This window comes from Scaptodrosophila lebanonensis, unplaced genomic scaffold (genome assembly GCF_003285725.1).
Source record: "Scaptodrosophila lebanonensis strain 11010-0011.00,11010-0021.00 unplaced genomic scaffold, SlebRS2 tig00000123-arrow-arrow-pilon, whole genome shotgun sequence".
NCBI lineage: Eukaryota > Metazoa > Arthropoda > Insecta > Diptera > Drosophilidae > Scaptodrosophila > Scaptodrosophila lebanonensis.
In genome coordinates this window covers 1,575,713-1,595,113 of record NW_022060581.1, presented here as the reverse complement: position 1 = coordinate 1,595,113, position 19,401 = coordinate 1,575,713, and the positions used below count along the sequence as shown (strand labels likewise).

The 19,401-nt window shown below is 43.0% G+C and overlaps 2 protein-coding genes across 3 annotated transcripts; one reads left to right on the top strand and one right to left on the bottom strand.

Moving 5' to 3' along the window:
- The first annotated feature begins 427 nt into the window (after positions 1 to 427).
- Positions 428 to 5,367, top strand: LOC115628737 (chromatin assembly factor 1 subunit A-A). The gene is made up of 3 exons (XM_030524941.1): positions 428 to 2,456; positions 2,514 to 2,683; positions 3,791 to 5,367. Exons 1-3 carry the CDS (start codon positions 500 to 502, stop codon positions 5,012 to 5,014), a joined length of 3,351 nt encoding a protein of 1,116 aa, XP_030380801.1. The 5' UTR covers positions 428 to 499; the 3' UTR covers positions 5,015 to 5,367.
- A 1,235-nt stretch (positions 5,368 to 6,602) lies between these two features.
- On the bottom strand, positions 6,603 to 18,716 carry LOC115628663 (DENN domain-containing protein Crag). 2 transcript variants are annotated; one of them, XM_030524831.1, is made up of 15 exons: positions 18,117 to 18,716; positions 17,172 to 17,488; positions 16,328 to 16,874; positions 16,116 to 16,266; positions 15,778 to 16,049; positions 15,503 to 15,716; positions 15,284 to 15,439; positions 15,047 to 15,211; positions 12,963 to 14,521; positions 11,892 to 12,188; positions 11,370 to 11,450; positions 9,557 to 9,962; positions 9,049 to 9,465; positions 8,810 to 8,994; positions 6,603 to 8,211 (listed from the first exon to the last, which is right to left on the bottom strand). In XM_030524831.1, the coding sequence occupies exons 2-15, from the start codon at positions 17,470 to 17,472 to the stop codon at positions 7,893 to 7,895; spliced, it is 5,070 nt and encodes a 1,689-aa protein (XP_030380691.1). In that variant the 5' UTR covers positions 17,473 to 17,488; positions 18,117 to 18,716; the 3' UTR covers positions 6,603 to 7,892. The 2 variants fall into 2 exon arrangements, with proteins under 2 accessions (XP_030380691.1, XP_030380692.1); XM_030524832.1 differs by lacking the exon at positions 11,370 to 11,450.
- Positions 18,717 to 19,401: the final 685 nt, after the last annotated feature.

Sequence of the window (19,401 nt, the reverse complement as noted above, 5' to 3'; positions counted from 1 at the left end):
TAAACAATGTAAAAGTTGATATTTGTAAGGCCTACCAAACACCGGTGCACTCACAAAAGTCGCAAAAACCTTATTCTTATACACATAGTGACAAGTTTGGCAGATGTGCAAATTTCAATGCTTTCATGTTTTTCAGTTTTTCATAGCGGCACGTTATAGTTAGCTTACAACGATATTGATCATAGCGCCATCTATTCAAACACATTAATGATGTACACTGCCACCTACCGGTGTAGGTAGTGGCTGGCAGCACTGCACCGATTCTAAATAAAGAATGGTCATTTGTTATCGATAAGCTCAGTTACGATTGTTGGTGTAAACATCTGTGCCGCCTTTTCGTGCGTATGTTTTGTTTTTTTCGCGCGCTTTTCCTACCAATTTTTTTCGCTGCTATTCTGTATTGTGGGTGTATGTGTGTGCGCGTACAATTCAAGGCACAAAAGAAAATTGCAACGCGAATAAAAATTAACGTTAGCAAAGATAATTAACTTGCATAGTTATGTCCGCTGGCCTTGTAAAGACGCCAACTGTTGGACGTGGAAAAGATGTGAATAGCCCCAATGGCAGCAGCAGCAAAAAATTAGTACAGACGCGCTTGCCCTTTAAGCTAATAACGCCCGCGGCGCCCCTAACGCCATCGACAGCAAGTGCATCGACAGCGGCAGCCGAGACAACGTCAGCGGCCGCATCGGAGCCCGTTGTGATTGTTTTGGATGACGATGAAGCTCTCGTGAAGGAGCCGCGCAAGCGCAAGTTATCCTATGGCTCCGACAAGGAGCGATCAACAATACCCGCAGCCGAATCTGCCAATGATCAACAGCTGCGCAGGTCGAACAGCAAGGAGAATTTGATCGAGGGGGTGATGGTGGTGGCAAAGACGGTCAGCAAGAAGCCAAAGGCAAGTGAAGCCGGGGATGATGGTGTTATTGAACTGACCGAGGAGGGTGATGATAACAATGATGAGGCGGAAGCAGTCAATGGGAACAAGAGCAAGTGTGTGGCTGGCCACTCCCCGCTTATACAAATTAAGCTGCCGCTGAAAAAGAAGCGCACCAAGCGCACAAAATCCTCGAGAAAAACGGATGAGACGCCAGACCTGCAGGCGGTCAAGGCGGCAGAACAGAGCTACTCCAGCGATGACATTGAAGCCACTGCCGTGGAACTGAATCCGCGGAAACGCGCAAAAGTGGTTCAGGTGGAGAGCGTGCCGGCGAAGCCGGAGGCAATGGAAATTGATGAGCCGGTGATGGACAACGAAAATGGTAATCCAGCTCCTAAAGACCTTGAAAAGGAGACAAATGATCAGGCCAAGTCCGTTTCTCAGCCGGAATCCCAAATCATTACGGAATCAGAGTCAAAAAGCAAAACAGATGGGGAAAATTTCTACAGCAGCGATGAAAAATCCACTTCCGAGGCAAAGACTGATGGCCAAGTGCAGTCAGATGCTGAAGTCGTGCATCTAGACAGCAACGACGAGGAAAAGACCAGCGATAGCGATAGTAAATCCAATGGCGAACAGTCCAGCACGGACATGGAGGTCGAAACGGACACTCTAAACAAAACCGCTTCAGATATTCAGGAGGTGTCTGGCATAAAATCTAAACTAACCACAGAAGGTACCGACGCCCCATCCTCTAAGAACCTTACGCCCAAACAGCAGAAATTACTTGAGCAACGTAAGAAAGCACGCGAGGAAAAGGAACGCAAGCTGCAGGAAGAAAGAATGCAGAAGCAACAGGAGAGAGAAGAGCGGGAGCAGGCCAAGAAACGGGAGCGTGAACAGAAAGAGGAGCAGCGACGCAAAGAGCGCGAGGAAAAGGAGGAGCAGAAACGCAAGGAGCGTGAAGAGCGCGAACGAAAGCGTCAAGCCGAAGTTGATTCCAAAATGGAAGAGAAGCGCAAACGCAACGAGGCCAAAGAGGAAGTGCAACGGAAAAAGGACGAGGAACGTCGCCGCAAAGAGCAAGAGAAGGAGGAGGCCCGAGAAAAGGAAGAGCTCAAAAAGAAGCGCGCCGCCGAATCCTTTTCCAAATTCTTCGTGCAAAAGCAACCAAAGCCCAGCCAAGACAATATCTGCGACCATGAGCAGAGCAGTTGCGACAGCGGGAACAGCCAGCTTGAACGCAAGTTGACCTTCCGTCTCGCTTTCCGTCCATTCCAAGTTAAGGGCGACATGCTGTTGGCGCCTGTCCTCCGCAGCACATTAGATGAGGAACAGCGCAAGCAGCTGGACACGTTGGTGCATCACAGACCGCAAAAACTTGAAGGGGCTGGCGATGGTGACCACGATGATGACGAGGAGGAGGACATTGTGCGACGCAAGCCGCCAACACGGGCTCAACTTTATCTGAGCGAACTGCGTCTTGGTCGCCACAAACCAAAGCACACACAACGTGATGCCGCCTTAATTAGTCGCCCTAAGGACGATGACGATGAAGAGGATGTCCAGATTGTTGGTGAGTCTCTGAAGAGGCTTCTACCGACTCAGTCATTTCTAACGCCTTTCCTTTTAGGTGATTTGTCCACGCCAGGCATGCCCATTCTAGAAGAGAAACCCAAACAATTGCCGCCTATGCGCGCCAAATATTTGCACTTCTCGGACAATCGAAGACCGCCCTATTATGGCACTTGGCGCAAGCGCAGCAATCTCATCAAGGCTCGGCGTCCCTTTGGGCAAGATAAGGTAAGTGCGAAGATAATTCAAACGTTTCATCTCCTCTCGAGAGGCTATTCATTGGCTGCACATATTTCCATACATAACATATTCCCATATACAACATATATGACTTCCTTATTGTTATCCTTTTATATAGCTGCCGAAGTATCAATCGGTAAAAAAAAGTCACTTTTCATTCCAATTTTGTGCATGATTTGTGTTTCTTATTATTATTCTTATTCCACCATAATCGGAATTTGTGTAAATATACGTATCACAAGAACCGCCAGTGTAATAATTACTGTTATTGAAAAAACTGAAATGCTTTTTAATAATACCTCGCCAAGTTTGGAAAGTTCGGCATATTTAAGTGCTAGTTTTTATAAAATGCTTATTAGCCTTAATATTTCTGATCTTGCTTGGAGAATATTGATCTTCTTTCCGGATCTGCGTCATTGAACACACCGAACAGATGTTTTCTAGGATAGCCCTCACTAGAACCAAATTTTGTTGCTCGATTGCAAAGGTTTGATCAAAATTTTGAGACTTGTTCTCTCCACAAAAAAAAGGACCCCTATCTGATATTTTTGAAATCACTTGGAAACACTATGTAATGATGTGAATTAAAATGCATTTCGTACGTCTTCATTCCCATTGAACTTTCTGCAATTGATCACCGTCTTTGGATTTATCAGAAACCATTGAAATACCAGAATTTTTAAAGGTCATCTATTTCATAAAATAAACGCTTCTGAGTTGGATACGTAATACGAAAAAATCAAATGCTTAAATCCACATCTGTTATGTTTCCATTCCATATTGAACTTTCTGCAATTGATCACCGTCTTTGGATTTATCAGAAACCATTGAAATACCAAATTTTTTGAAGGTCATCTATTTCATAAAATAAATACTCCTGAGTCGGACACGTAATACGAAAACAACAAATGCTTAAATCCACATCTGTTACGCTTCTATTCCCATTGAACTTTCACCATCTTTGGATTTATCAGAAACCATTGAAATATCACAATTTTTAAAGGTCATCTCTTTCATAAAATAAACGCTCGAGAGTCGGACACGTAATATGAAAACATCAAATGCTTAAATCCACAATCCTGTTATGCTTCACAGAGTCATTTTGACTACGAAATCGATTCGGACTGCGAGTGGGAGGAGGAGGAACCGGGCGAGTCGCTGAGCGCTAGTGAGGACGAGAAGGAGCGCGAGTCCGAGGAGGAGGACTACGAGGTGGATAATGAGTGGTTTGTGCCACACGGTCATCTCAGTGACGAGGAGATGCAAAACGATGGCGAAATGGAGGATGGCAATACGCGTGAGGCCCAAAAGGCTAAACTGCAAGTTATGCAACAAGAGTTTGCACAGGAAATGAAGAAGCAGACGAAGAAGATCAAACCACGTCTTTGGGGTCCCGTTTGGCTGGACGAGAATGGTGAATCGCTGCTCCTGCGTGAGGTCTTCACTCAAACCATTGACATGTACGGAAGCTGGCAGCTAGAGCCCTTGTCGCTGGAACCGCCACCCGAATTGGCGATTGAGGAGGAGCCGATGGAGGAGAAGGCCAGTCCATTGGTGTTAGATGGAGTGCTGCTCCAACAATTGGTGCGTCTAATACATGGCAATAGCAATTCTAAGATCTTTCTCATATCCGAATATCTGGAGTATCTGAAGACGCAAACTGATTTGACGCTACCCTCGAAATCGTTGTTGCGCGAAAAATTCGATGAGTATGCGACTTGGAAGCCCGTGGAGCTGGGCAGCCAGGAGTCCAGCAACAACGGCAATGCCAATCCGAATGGTAGTGGCAATGGTGGTGGCTCTAGCAAGAAGCTGAAGAAGCCCAAGAAACGTCTTTGTTGGGTTGTCAACGCCGATGTCCTGGAGAAATTCCAGCTAACAGACTTGACTCTGCAAAATCAATGGCAATATATGTTGACCCCAAAAATCAGCAATGCTGACACATCCTTGCGCGAGGAGAAGGAATCCACACCCTTACCGGACTTGATAGGAACTAATGAGTCTACGCCTCAAAGCAAAACGAAACCGGGCATTACTAAGTTCACGAAAAGCTTGCAAGAACTCGCAAAGTCGCAAACATCTTCATCCCCAACATCATCTGCAGCCTCAGCTAAACCCACAACTGTAACGGCGACATCGGTGCCGAAAAAACGCGGTACCCTGCTCATGTCTGTGCCGCGGGATCAGCAATTCCATGCACCCACAAAAAATGCTCTCATCAGTCAGTACCTTAAGAAGCAGAGCGACGAGGCAAAGGCCCGTAAAACGGCAGCAGCATCGCCAACGCCCGTCGATGATGTTGTCCTCCTCTCGGACTAAAACTAACTAACTAACATCAACCGCAACATTTTTTATTCCCTACAGATTATTATAATTATTATTAATATATATATATATTTTTTTTCGGGTAGTCTTAAGCTAGAATGTTGGATACTGGACTCACAAATGTATGTTTATATTGTTAATTATTTTATATTGTAGGAATTCAAGTTGAGCGACTGATCTGATCCGTTCGCAGTCCTTAAGCTATATTCTACATGTAAAGTAGCGTCAATGTATCGTTTCTTATAAGTGAGTGCTGCGTTTCTTCGTTGCTATATAAAAGGGGCGATGCACATTTTCACATGCTTTCAATATTTATAGTGTTCAATAAACAAGTATATTTAAATGCATATAGTCCAAAAAAAAAACTTTTTACTTAAATATATGGTTTATGGCTTTGGTTTTGTGAGTGAAAAACTTCAGGGTGAGAAACGCAGAGAAAGACGCAATTAGAAGTTCTTCTTGATATGCCAGACTGCTAAGTATGCTCGTAAATATGGACTTCAGCCTAAATTCCAGGTTTCGCATAAACAAATATCAAGATAATAAGTGTCAGTAAAGCAGGAAGATGCTACAAAACGGTATTTAAATCAAGTGTTTGGCTATGTTCCACAAATCCAATTTTTTGATGAAATATGGGTCCCATATTTCACATCTGAGATGAAGAAACACTCAAGATAATGGACTCCAAAGAAGGCATCGACAGTTCCAACAGTGTTTTGGGATGATTATCGTTCAAAAAGAAAAACAATTAATTAGCAAACGTGTGAAGGAAAAACTCCCACATTTGTGGAAGAAGAAGATTATGCACGTTATCCCTCGTTAGATTTAGCTTTCTACACTTGAAAAAATGACTCGATGGTAAAAGATTTGAAAACAATGAAGCGGTGGATTCTGCGGTTGATGGTTTTTTTGAGCAGCTCTACGTTGTTCACAACAAACAAGCTGTATCAAGCTAAAACTAGGTACAGTGCAAACTCTCTTAATGGACAGGCCTCATAGGCGAACTCTTTTTACTAGAACATTCGTTCGGTGTACTAAGTACTTAAGTATCCCCTTAAGCGGACACTCCCCATGGGCGGACAAAAATTAGCCGACCGTGAGTGTCCGGCCAAGAGGGTTTTCACTGTGAATACACTGCCACTCAACTGAATAGGTTCAATAGGTTTTCATTCCCAAAAGTTAAAATAGTTGCACATATCTTCTGAACCAAATCGTCGATTTTGATCAAATAAAATTTTGTAGAAAGAATAATTTATTATCAATGGAACACCAAAGTTTGGGGCTTAAAGAACATTTTTTCAAATTAAAAAAAAAAAAAACATAAAATGCCTATTTGCTGAATTGAATTTAAAAACCGAAAAAAAAAATTGGTATTAGTATTTAGTACATCCACCTTTGTTTGAAATCACATCAAGTAATATTCTAGGGCTGTTATCGAAAAATAAAACTATTCCATTAAAACGTTTCGTTATTTTTAAAACATTTTGTTGTCGTTTATTTTTGCATCATTAATTTAATCATTAAATATACATTTAGTTATTTTATATGCCCAAAAAAAAAAAATATATAGGAAAACAGAATATAAACGAGTTCCTTGTATTTATTTTCATGTTCATGTTTTTGTTGTGTGTGTGTGAGTGTGTGTGTGCTCTAATATATATACTATATAGATATATGTATATAAATGGGACGTTACGTCGCTTCAAAATGTGCCGGGGTTCGGGATTCCGTTGCATCCTACTATTAATTACTGTTGTTGTTGGTTCTATTATTATAATTAAAATATTGCTACTGGTTGCTATTGTTGTCGTTGCTCTTGTTGCTGTTATTATTTGCACGTGTTGGATTGAATTCGATTGGATAAATTGGTTTGAATGGTTAATTGGTTTCTCAACGATTTCTACGGCCAGTTGTTTGTTGCGTTTTAGAAACAGACAACAAACATGGCTCGACAATGTTTCGATAGACAGACATACATACATACAAACTACATAATTAATAATTACACATACACAATTGCATGTACACATACATACACACATACTATACATATGCATGTATGTGCATGCATGCATCAGTTATACAATATTATATTATATATAATAAGGCAAATGACGAGGGTCAAGTTGTAGAAAGTACATTCATACATACATACATAGTTGTTGTTGTTTGTTTTTGTTTTTTTTTTAAATTTGTTTATATCTAATTAAGAAAACTAATTCTCATTATCTTGTTGTTGTCCAAGTTGTGTGTGAGGGAGAGTAGATGTTTGTGTGTGTGTGTGTGTGTGTGTATTGTCACAGAAACCAGTCGTTTTATGCTAGATAGAGATGGCGCTATGCTGCCTGCCCATGTTTGTCAAGTTGTGGGTGTGTGTGTGAGCGAGCTAGCAAGCAGCTGCCAACAGAACTAAAGTTCGTTAAGTACTTAAAAGTTAAGTAATTTCTACATGCGCGGCCAAAGTGCAACAAAATGAATTAATAATAACATATGTAGATACGAGCTTCCTTCCTTTTCACATATATATTTTGCATGTCAAGTGTGTTTGTTTGTTTGTGTGTGTGTGTGGGTGCGTGCATGCGGAAGGGTGTGCGTGAGTACAAGCGTGAGTGCGCGTTTGTTGTTTGTCTGTGTGATAAGCGTTTAGTTTTTTCATCCTTTTTTTTTGTTAAAAAATTTGTTTTTTGGTCAAATGTTTGATTTGGCCGCCGCCTTGCCGATTTCTCTCCTTTTCCCATTCTCCTCCTCCTACTACCTATATTAAATGTTGTTGTCTTTTATGGATCTGTCAACCTCTGCCACCGCATTATCCTCAGGCATCATCATCATCATCATCATGATCGGGCGTCTGCTCAAAGTCGCCGCCTACCCGTCAGGGCAGCAGCAGAGGTCGAAAGTAGGCACGGCAGAAGATCGTCGAGGCCGATGGCGGCAGGTCCTGATTCCGATAATACATTTTGCACTCCCGTTCCGTTAGCTTGTCAAATACGGCGGCGTATTCGCGATGGAATGTGGCCAGATCGACGTTGGATCGGCCGATGGCTGTCAGCGCCAGGAAGAGTATGTCGCGGTAGAAGGAATGCGAACGCTCCACTCCGTTGGTCTTAAGCTTGTGGCGTTCGTTGGCCAAACGCTTCAATGGCGTTGCCAGATCGTTGCAGCGTATGGCCGATATGATCTGCTGAATGACGCTAAAAATAATACAGGATATATAAATCGATTAGTTCAGTTTTTGAAATGAAACTTCGTATGTGAGGATTTTGAATGCTGGATCGGCAACCTTTTCTGTAACGAAACCCAATAGCACGGTAACAGGCGCACATAACTGGTTTATTTATGAATACGTGGTAGGTTATGGTTTTTAAAAGTCGCCGTTTCTTGTATTTTTCGGGTTTTCCTACAATATTTTTATTGCGATAAAGAACGGCCTTGCCTGAGGCAAGTTTTCTGTCTGTTTTTAGTGGGTTTTGTAGACACTTTCTGACGGATTTTCCGATCGATGACGGAAAGGGATAACCATTATCTATCTATTCTCAAGTAAAATCATTCCAATACAACCAATACAATTTTTTTTGTAACTTCAGAAAATCCTTAACTCTTGCAGTAGTGAAGTAGTAAAGAAACATGAACCATTTAACTACGAAAGACTTATATGTATGCCTGCAAAACCAAGACGATATTGGGTTTGTTGTAAACTTGATCTGTTCATACATAAGTCAGCATGTCAAATTTGGTTCCCTAGCTCTGTTACGGTTCCAGGATAAAGTGTCTTGTTTAAAAAGCACTTACTTCTTATTCAGCTGTGCCTGATCGGTGAGCAGAGCTTTGATGAGCGGACTGGTTGGCTGGGTCTCTCGATACAGTATATACATGGGTGGGCCGCTGGCCTCGCTATGCAGTCCCAGATTGTCCCAAAGGCATTGGATATGCACGGTCTTCACCTTAGTCAGTGGATCAACATCCTCCTGGTCATCCTGTGCGAGAAAGAAATCAATCTGGTTCCGGTCCCATTTCTGATTACAACTTACCGTTGCGGGCAGGCATAACTCTGGTAAATGGGTCTTGCTCTCAATGCGCTCCATTAGCCACAGCAGATTCCAATAGATAATGGGATGCTCCTCGACGAAATTGGGCTTGATCAGCGCCATATCACCCTCCTGGGTCAGTATGTTTTCTAGCTCCTTGCGCAGAACCAAGGGATTCAGATACGGCACCGTCAGACTATTTAGGGTCGTTTTGCTCTGGCCCTCGTCGAAGCGTGTGATCTGTACGCCTAGAAAGGGGACGGTAAGCTTGTTGCACGCATAGCATGTGGTGTTCAAGTTAGAGTCCTCGGCCGTCCAGCCGCTCATGATCTCCTCATCGTAGATAAGCACCGAGCAGTTGTGGCATTGCGAGCACGTCGTCAACTGTATAAGCACATCGCACTCTGGCACACTGGCGCACTGAACAGATGGTACAGGACATTAGGAAAGTAAAGTTTTATTTGTGCCCTCTATTATGGGGAATTACCGGAACCCGGGGAATTATACTCACGTCCGCTGTGGCGCTGTAAAGATTATCTGGCAAAGCGGGGAATGCGTGCATATGTAGAGCCGATCCCGAACTATTTTCGCCTAGAGGGACGAGGTTGTTGTAGCTCGATTTGCGGGACTCGCTCAAACGACCCCAGGGATCCAGATCGCTGGAGACGCGACGAAGCTTGCCATCCTCGTTTAATCCTCCATGGGCACTGCTATCATGATCCTCCGTACCAGGCATTCCGCTCCCTGACTCATGATGGTGCGGACCGCTGGCATTGTTGGTCTTAACCGGCGTCGTATTGGCCGATATGGCACCCTTGATCTCATCGAACTTGCGCGTCAACGAGGTGGCTGCGTACTTAATGCTGCTCAGACTGCCCTGAATAAGTTCGTTGGACTTCTTGCCCGTCAGGCTGGGACTGCACGATTGAAAACATAGGGGTGTCTTAGTGAAAATCTTCTACCATATGCATCCTTTTGGGTTGTGGGGCACTTTCACAAAAGCGGTTACAAAACAAAAATTGAGAAACAAACAAACGAACCAACAAACAAACTGAAAATCAAGTGGTTATTACTTTGCGGTGCTTTTATGAACGTTATGTGCTCGGACATGGTTATGTAGATTAGGCGTGGATGTTAATGGTTTACAGTACGAGTATGATAGATAATGTGGCTTGTGTATTACCAACCAAACCTTGAATTGCCCGCCACCAAGTTGAGTTAATCGGGTAAACAAAAGCCGCATAAACGCAAAAAGGGCTGCTCCTATCATAATTTGCGACCAACATAAATGTGGAACGTGAGTGAAAATCGACGAAGAACTTAATTCATCACGCGCGTCAAATTGAAAATACCTTTGCAGGGCTTCCAACACACACACACCTCTAAAAGCAAATCTAAAGTTAACTTCCAGTTCCGGACTTCCATTCAGTTTAAATTGAAATAGTTCTCCTTGCGATTATAATTACTTTTCAGCAATAGAGTTTGTAATTAAAAGTCCAGTTTGTAACACAAATATTTTTAAATAGACGTTAATTTTGTCTGCATTACAGTTTTCCTTCTTGGGGGTCAAATTTCCTTAATTTTAACGCGATTCTATACGCAAAGTTCTACTTCCTCTCTCGATTATGTTCAGATAAGCAATACAGTTTGTAAATTAATTTTAAGAATGTGAAACAAATATTTTTAAACAGAGTTTAATTTAATTTTCCCTTCTTCGGGGTCAAATTTCCTTACTTTTTATGCCAAATTTCAACTATGTCGATTCTATTCAGATATGCAATATAGTTTCGAGAATGTTAAACAAAAAGTTTCAAGCAAATTTTAATTTTATTCGCATTACATTTTCCCTTCTTGGCGGTCGAAATTCCTTAAGTTTTACGCAATTTTGAGACCAAATTTTATCTCTATTCTATTCAGATATGCAATAAACTATTTTAATTTAAAATTCGGAACATATGCAATTATTTTCAAAAAGAGGCTAATTTTGTTCTTCACCTTACATTTTTCCTTCTTGGGGGTCGAGTTTCCTTCAAACTAACTCCTAACCCTAACTGGCATGGTCGGAGCTATAGCATAAAATCTGTCCTGCCTACAACTAATTGGCATTTAGGTTGAAGAAAAAGGTGTGTATGTAGTCGCCTTGCAAAGGCTTCAGAGCTGTAGGCATGGTCAAGCAAAAAACGATTAAGTATTCTCTTTTATTATTTTGTGGAACGCAAATTAGAAATTTTATAAAGATGTATAGGTATTTGTTTATATGTTTATGTGTGTGGGTGTGTTTGTGGTGTGTAGAGTGTTTGTGTCTGTTTTTCTCGGGCACTTACCTTATGTTCGAAATATTTTCTATAATATTGGCGGGCAATTTCAAATCTTTCTTAAAGGACATTCGTGCGGGTGAATAACGTCTACGATAAAAAACATTGCACAAAAAAACGAATTCGATTCGATTATATGGAAAAATAGAAGGAAGGCAAATTAAATGTGTTCCAAAAATATCGTACAATAGAATATCGCTAAAAATAAATGCTAAAGAAAAATAAAAAACAATATATTGCAGTTGGAGTCGAGTTGAGGTTGAGTGGCTGTGATTGATATTGAGATTGAAGTTGAGTTGAGTTCTCGAGCTGTGGAGGGAGGGAGTGAGTTGAATGTGAAAGTGTGTGTGTGTGTCTGTGTGTGTGAATGAGTTGCTAATGCGTGTCCTGCGCATGCGTGGCGCCCAATTAATTACAACAACGACACGACAACAACAACTTTGGATAAGTGTAGGTAGGTAGGGCTGTCGGACTGATTCAGTCTGATTCAGTTTAGATCGCACAAAGAGCGATGACAGATCCAATAGTTACCCGAAAGTGAATTTCAGCGACGATCCAATATTCGCCAAGCTGTGTGTAACTCCGCTGCTGGCCACAGGCATTGTCTCCGAACGATGCATGATCTTGCCTATTTGCGTGGACTCGTCAAAGGTGGCGCTGCGCTGGCCGCGGAACAGAATCGGCTTGTCGCTGTACATGTTGCTGTTGTTGTTGCTCAGGGTCGTGGCCGTTTCCGGCAGGGTTGTCGGCTGCTGTGTGGGCGTCACTTCCTCCTCATTGAGCGCACCGAGCGGATCGTTTTGGGTGACGGGTGTCCGTGGCGAGATCCTGCAAGCGCACCAAAGATTTGTTTAGGAGGAAATAAGAATTAAGGATTTATTAAGAGCAGAGCCGATAGATTACATTTTTATTTTTTGCATGTTTTTTCATTAGTTTCATTCATACTCTTGTATGCTCACAAGCGGCTGACTAGACTGTTTAAGCCTGTTTGTAGGAAAAGCTTCAAAATTGCTTAAAACAGGAAAAAGTAGTCCATTACGAAAACCTAAATCGGGTTTTAAAAAACCCGCTGCTTAAAAATTGTTGAAATATTTGCCCTACAATGGGTTAAATAATAAGTTGAAAATGCACAAAAAATGTTTCTTAAACTTTGCTCGAAAGCGAAATTAATATTTTCAGTACAGGCTGATTGTTTATATAATTTCATATCTGGCTATATTAAAATTAAAATTGAATTAAAATATAATTTTATCCGGTTTGGAATGGGTTTTAAATCGGTTTAGGGACATATGCGGAACATGCAACGATTTTGAAATTTATCAAAATACGACATTCCCCTGATTTGTTCGAGAATGGGCAGAAAACAAAAAACTGACAGGACCTATATAATCTCTGACTCAAATAGAAGAGCTTCTTCAAAAAAGAACACGAAAAATGTTGCAGCTCATTAGAAAATATACATAGTAGCGTAGGTAGTATATATTATTAGGGAATTATATATATTAGAGTAGCAGTTTAGTCTCTATATAGTGGAAATCCAGTCTTTCTGTGCAGTTGGAAAATTAATTCCATTAGCTACAGTTGAGATGGGTCTCTACTCACTTGGTTGGACTTTGAACGCAGCGTGCACGATTACGCGTTCTATCCCCGTTCTCATCATCCTCGCCGTCGTCATCCTCGTCGGCTGCATAGTCGAGTTCCTCCAGCGAATTGCTTGCCGCTGTCGATTGCTGTGGCGTGGCATGGTCCTGTGACTCATCCTCTTCATCGTCTTCGTCCTCCTCTCCATCACCGATGCTCATGATTTGCTTTCGTGGCTGCTGCTGCTGTTGTTGCTGCATCTGCTGTTTGGCGGCATACATTTTGTTCAAGAGCTCGGCATCGCCGCCAAAGCTTTCCCGCTTGGACAACTGCTGTTTGCCATTGGTGGTCGCCACATCCGCAGTCGCTGTCGGACTCTGGTGGGGGGTGCGTGGTGTGTGCGGCGTATGGGGCGCACTTCCATTGGCACTCGCCTCACCAGATATGAGCAATCCTGCACTGCTGATGACATCGTCCGCTGGCACTGAATCCGGCACATTGCCCGTTACTGTCTGGCGGACAATGCTGCCCAATTTATTGCGCAACTTATCGAAGGCGGCAAAGTCCAGCAGCGAGCTACTAGCCACGCCGGCATCCGCACCGCCGCCCATACGCTCCAGATGTGAGGAGCTAGACGATGCGAGACTGGTACGCGATTGACCATCGACAGTTTCTAGGGTGCTCAGATTATGGTCGTGTGAGGCGGATAGGGATTTGCATACATTGGCGGCCGCTCGACGCTTGCCTGCTCGGCGAAACTGAGCAGCACCCATTACCACATTCTTGATGCGGTTCCAGCGGATCTGGCTAAGTGTGGTGCTATCGCTGGGCCACTGGGACTCGAGCACGCAACGATTGTAGAAGCCATAGGTCAGTGCATTCGGCTGCACGCCCGAACGCTTCATCAAGTAGTGGAGACGAACGGCCAGAACCGGCAGATTGTGGATCCCACAAAGTTGCATCATGATCCGGTAGCAAAATTCATCACAGGTGATCTTCAGTTTACTCGCCCGATCCAGTACATCGTAGGCTGCACGCAGTATATCATGCTCTTTGCCCGCATGTCGTGTGTCCAACACCATCGAGGGCAGAATCAAAAAGTACAGGGAGTAGCATGTGGCCAGCAAATATTTGGACCATGCCTCCGGATGCTGTTGACAGCGCATGGCCATTTTTTGCGACAGCTTTATCTCGTGTTTGGTGCGACGTGCTATCGGGGATCCCGGCGATAGCGAAGCATTCAATTGCATTTGCAAAAAGTTCGAGATTGCCGTTTTACGCGAGCCCTGCAGCAATCGGGGATCGAGTGTAAAGTTCTTGTAGCTGTAGGACGTGCCCCCATCCTTATTGGGCGCCACACTATCTGGCGGAAATATGTATTTGGTACGTTCGCTATTGTGACCCGTGTCCCAGTCCACAAGATGCAGCTCAGCGGGCGTCTCATCGTAGCCGCCCACCTTTTCTGCGCACTCGTCGAAGAACGTAAGTCCGTGATCCCCGTCCGAGACAAAGGATCGCTCCTCAATGAAGCGTATGAACATTTGTGTCTTCATGAGTAGCTCGAAGAACTTCTGGTGCGCCTGAAAATAGAACACAAACATTTATATATATTTTTTATAGACTCTTCAATCGTAAAACAAACTAGTTTATGACTCATGAGCTGAGCTTAATTTGTGGTTGGCGTTTTAGAATAACTTGGAAATGTATAGAAATGAAGACAAATTTTTTCAAGAAAAGAAGAATGGAGGTTCTAATAAAGCAATTGCAGGAATATAGGTATATATAATATACAGCACAAATGGATGGATGGGCGGACTGAAGGACATGGCTATATCGAGCAGTCTCTTCTAGCTGATCAACTCCTTTTCCTCTCACATAGTAGTTTACAAGCTTTCCGTACTAAGAGAGTAATTTATAATTTGAAGAGCCCCGCTTTTTGCAGTCTTTGGGAATCTCAGCTTTAATTCTCAGCTCTCTTTTCCTATAATTTGTGTTAAATAATGAAATATCAACCTCTTTTCAATCGCATGACCATGAAATATCGTATGTTGTTTAACATTTGATTGAGTTCTTATGCCAGCTATTCCCGAGCTTAGTTTGCTTACCTTATCGCGCGAACGCAGAAATGCCTTCAGCTGAAATAAGGCACTAGGGTCGGTGGCACCAATGGAGGGTGCCTTTGATATGGGCACTAGAAAGTCGCGATAGCCGCGTAATATCGACGTCATGAACAGCAGAAAGGCCTCCTGTATACGTTGTTCTTGCACAAGCTATTTAAAGTTAAGCAAGAGATTAGCAACTGCAGCTTAATACATTTGCAGAGACATGTATAATCGACTTACCTCGCGCTTTCGCTTGCGAATGTCACGATCCAGACTGTTGGTTGAATCGTAACTTATGGGCTTTACGTTCTCCAGCTCTGTGAGCGTTTGACGTAGAAGGCGGGCGGCACGCTTGGGCAATAGTTTTGGTGTCAGATGTCGCTGCGATTCACAAAGCTGCAGGAAAAGAAAACACGATGAGAGAGGTATGAATGGGATATAGGGAATGTGACAGCCTACGCTTATGGTATTCGTGTCCAGATCAATGCAAGTGACATCCGTGGGTGGATCGTACAGATCAAAGAAACGCGAATCCACGCCAATTAAATACGGAAGTGGGGCATGCAAGACTTCGGCCAGTCCCAGTGGACAGAGTGGTATGTATGGGCACTGCCACTTGAAGGGAAATACCAATGAGACAATGGCCTCGGCCACTGCGGTCAGTGTTGCGGGTCTGTAAGTCCATTGATTAAAGCTAAACATTCGACCGAAGAAATGAAAATGTATGCGCTTACCTAAGCGAGTGTATTAGAATCTTTTGCTCTGTGAGCGCTAGAAGCAGAACATTCAGACAATTCTCTGTGCCCAGATTCTGTAGAAGCATATAGAAGCCGGCGCCACTACGTGGCAGCGGTGAGTCTTCGGGTTGTGTGAGCAGAATGCGATCGTTTGATTCGCTGGACATTTGCAAATGTATGCTGGGCGCCGGAAAGGGCACCTCATCCAGCAGCTGGGTAATGTAACGCTCCACGGGTATGGGTATATTATCGCCGTAGACGACCATGCGCTAAAAGAAAAGCATTTATTAATAAGATGGTGGCTGTATTCGACATCTGTGTCTGCAGCTACTTACATGCAAATACTTTAGCCACTTGTCGAATGTGTCGCCAAAAGGGTGATGCGAGAGCAAGCAGATGGCTTTGATGATGTGCAGCGAATGCCGCTTGGCAAACTCCTCGTCCCAGCCCAGCAGTTCACGCTGCTCTGCAGACAGCTGCGATTCCCTGAAACACAGAGAAATGTGGGTCACTAAAAAGCGCATTGTAGTAACCAGATAAAACTTACTCGAAATCCTCATAAAAAGTTAAAGCAGAGCCATACACCTTGTAGGTGCCATCGCTGACTGTTAGCACAAACGTGCTAAATACCGGACTGATGGGTTTACGCTTCTCAGTGCCATTCACATGCGGCCATGCCTCAAGAGAGGCACCCATGGGCAGACAAAAAAGCGGCACACTCGCACACAAATTGAGCGGAAAGTCATTGTGGTCGACTGTGGGATATCGTAGTAATATCTCAGGCTTATAGCTGATGTGTTTTGGTCGATACATGGACTTCTTGTAGCACAAATAGACATCGCTGCCCACATAGCCCTTGTTGAGCGTTTTATAGATGAGGCAGAAGGCGTGCGGCGGTCTCTCGCCCTTGCTCTGCACGATGACGCACAATTCGGTGACCACCAGCTCGTTGCATGGCATGTCTGGACGTGCCCGTCGATATGTGAGAAAAGTCTTTGCCGACGAATTATTGACATTGGCCACCCGACCGCCAGGAGTTTCGCTAACGATTTCCGCATCGGCCATTATGCGTTCGTGACCATCATAAAGTACGCCTGTAAGAAAATATTGGCATTGTTCAGAACTGACTTAAATATTCCCACATAATACTAGTTGAGCTATGTCAATCACATCTAAAAAGTTAATTATTATTATCATTTATTGGGAATGTTTGTCTGGATCCCAATAAATGACAAACAAATTCCGAATCTAATCTCATACGCATGCGAAAGTGAAAACTGATCGAACAGAATGTCTATCCGTATTCTATTTTGAAACAACTAACTACTGATAAGCACGATTTGGCAAGCATTGTTAGTTAATTCCTCATAGTTTCGGAGTCCAATACTCACCGATATCCACCAGAGGTGGCCTATCCTTGCCGCGTCTAAAGTATATATAGCATTCGGTGGTGCGCACGGAGCCATGATTGAGATTAGCCTGAAGACCTGTGGGTGTCTGTTCCAGTACCTCAAAGCCCTCGGGCACTTCCTCTCCGAGCAGTGGAAATAATACACCGATATCAGTGATCGGATCGATGATGTTAGCGGCTCGTAGACGGCCTGTATCATTGAATATGTTGTCCTGGAGCAGCTGCGGCTGTGCCGGCATTCCAGCGACAACAAAGTAATCCGCTATGCGTTTCTCCTCCATTCTGCAGCTGTGTCGCCTGCAAGGGAAATCCAAATAAAACAAACAAGAAAGTTAGTTATAACAAATAAAAAAAAAGTTAAATTGTCCGAGTGATAAGATAAACCAAGGCAAGGCACAGGCAGCGGCAGAGCAATCGACACCAGCAAAAGCCTTTGTTTACATTTTTGGGAAACTTCGACGATAGCTTGCATTATTAGAAGGCGATAAAATGCGACAAGAATTTCAGACTGTAGGTCCAAATACGTGTAGAAGCCGAGGCATTGCCTGCGACTCGCTGCCACTTTGACTTTGTTTGTATATTATTCCCCTTTTTATATATGTACATTTTTTTTTATTATGCTCTTTGCATTGGAACTCGACAACGACTACGACGACGGCCACAAAGTACAACAAAAACAAGTTCCGCTTGATGATTCAACATTGACTTCCTCCATCTGTATTTGTTGCTGTTGTTGCTCAGGCTGTGGCTGTTGTTGTTGTTCAATGACAGACGAGCTGCGCTTGAACGCTTTTGTTTTTATTATTGTTATGCGATGCTGATGCTTATGCTGTTGCCGTTTCTGCTGTGGCTGTTATTTTGTTTACAAGGAATACGAATACGCTGTTGACGAACGCCGTCAGTACTCAACCTTGTTTGGACTTACAATTTTGTTGTAGTTGCTGCTAACGTTGTTGTTTTTGTTGGTGCCGCAGCTGCGCTTGCAGCGCCTGCTGCCTTGAAGACCTCTCTCGCTGGTTCTGTGTCGCAGTTTTATAAACCAATTTAGAGTGTGCAATAAATAGTAATATCTTTTTGTATTTTCGTTTTCGGCACACACACACACACCACTTCACAGTACGTTAATTTTAACACACAGGCACACCACACCAAAATTTTACATCATTATTTTCGACGACAACGTTAACGTAGGCGAACAGTTGCACTTTGTCTTCACTCACGTCGCTAGCACACTTCTCTCTTTCTCTCGCTGTTTTATGTGTGTCCTCCTCTTGTGCCTTGTTCAATTCGAATTTGCTTACTTCTTCTCGTTACTGTGTTGCTGTTGCATTGGAATTAATAGTAATAGTACTTAAAAGCTATGTTGGCTCTATATGTGTGTGTTCGCAACTGCTGCTGTTGTTGCATAGAGTTGCCATAGTATGTTTCGATGGTTGTGTTTTTGCGCCTGAATCACCACTTAAATCACATTTTATTTAAAATCAACTGAGCACCTGCTGCGCTTATTCGATTGACGCTCACTTTTTATGCAAATAACAACATTGCTTGCAGCAATAAAAGCACAATTTACGAGAGAACGACTCGAACAGCAGATACTGGCAACCCACAAGCGCCAGCTGATGTCACAAAGTCTATCGGTGCTAATTCCCTGTTATCGATTACAACAGCCATAAACCGATAAACACAAAATTGCGTTTGTTGCTCAATTGCTTTAACGGCCAAATTTTATGTCTATGCAATGCAGTGAGCAATTCAGTTATTAATCGCTATAAACGTGCATATGTAAGATGTTTTGCGTTTTTAGCCGACTTTAAAAAGGGAGGAGGTCGTCTGTATTTTGTTTCTATCGAATTCAGACCAGTATTCATAAATTGCGGTATTTAAACCTGCCACCAGTAAACAGCTGTAGTTCCGTATTTTGGGTTCATTGTTTTTAATGGTTATTCGAAAAATGTTTCATTAAAAATTAAATTGTATGTCAATTGAAAAACATGTAAAAACATATTTTAACTAATAGGAGCTTAATCCATTTATTTGTATCGTTCCAATACTATCCACAATTTCAAGAATACAAATTGCATACACAATTTACTCGATCATCTACCTTTATATGAAAACTCAATCACATCGGTTAAGTCTTAGAAAAGTTATTAGCAAAACAATTTAACGTCCTTACTACGCCTCGTCTCTATGAGTAGGGGTTTTGTGCT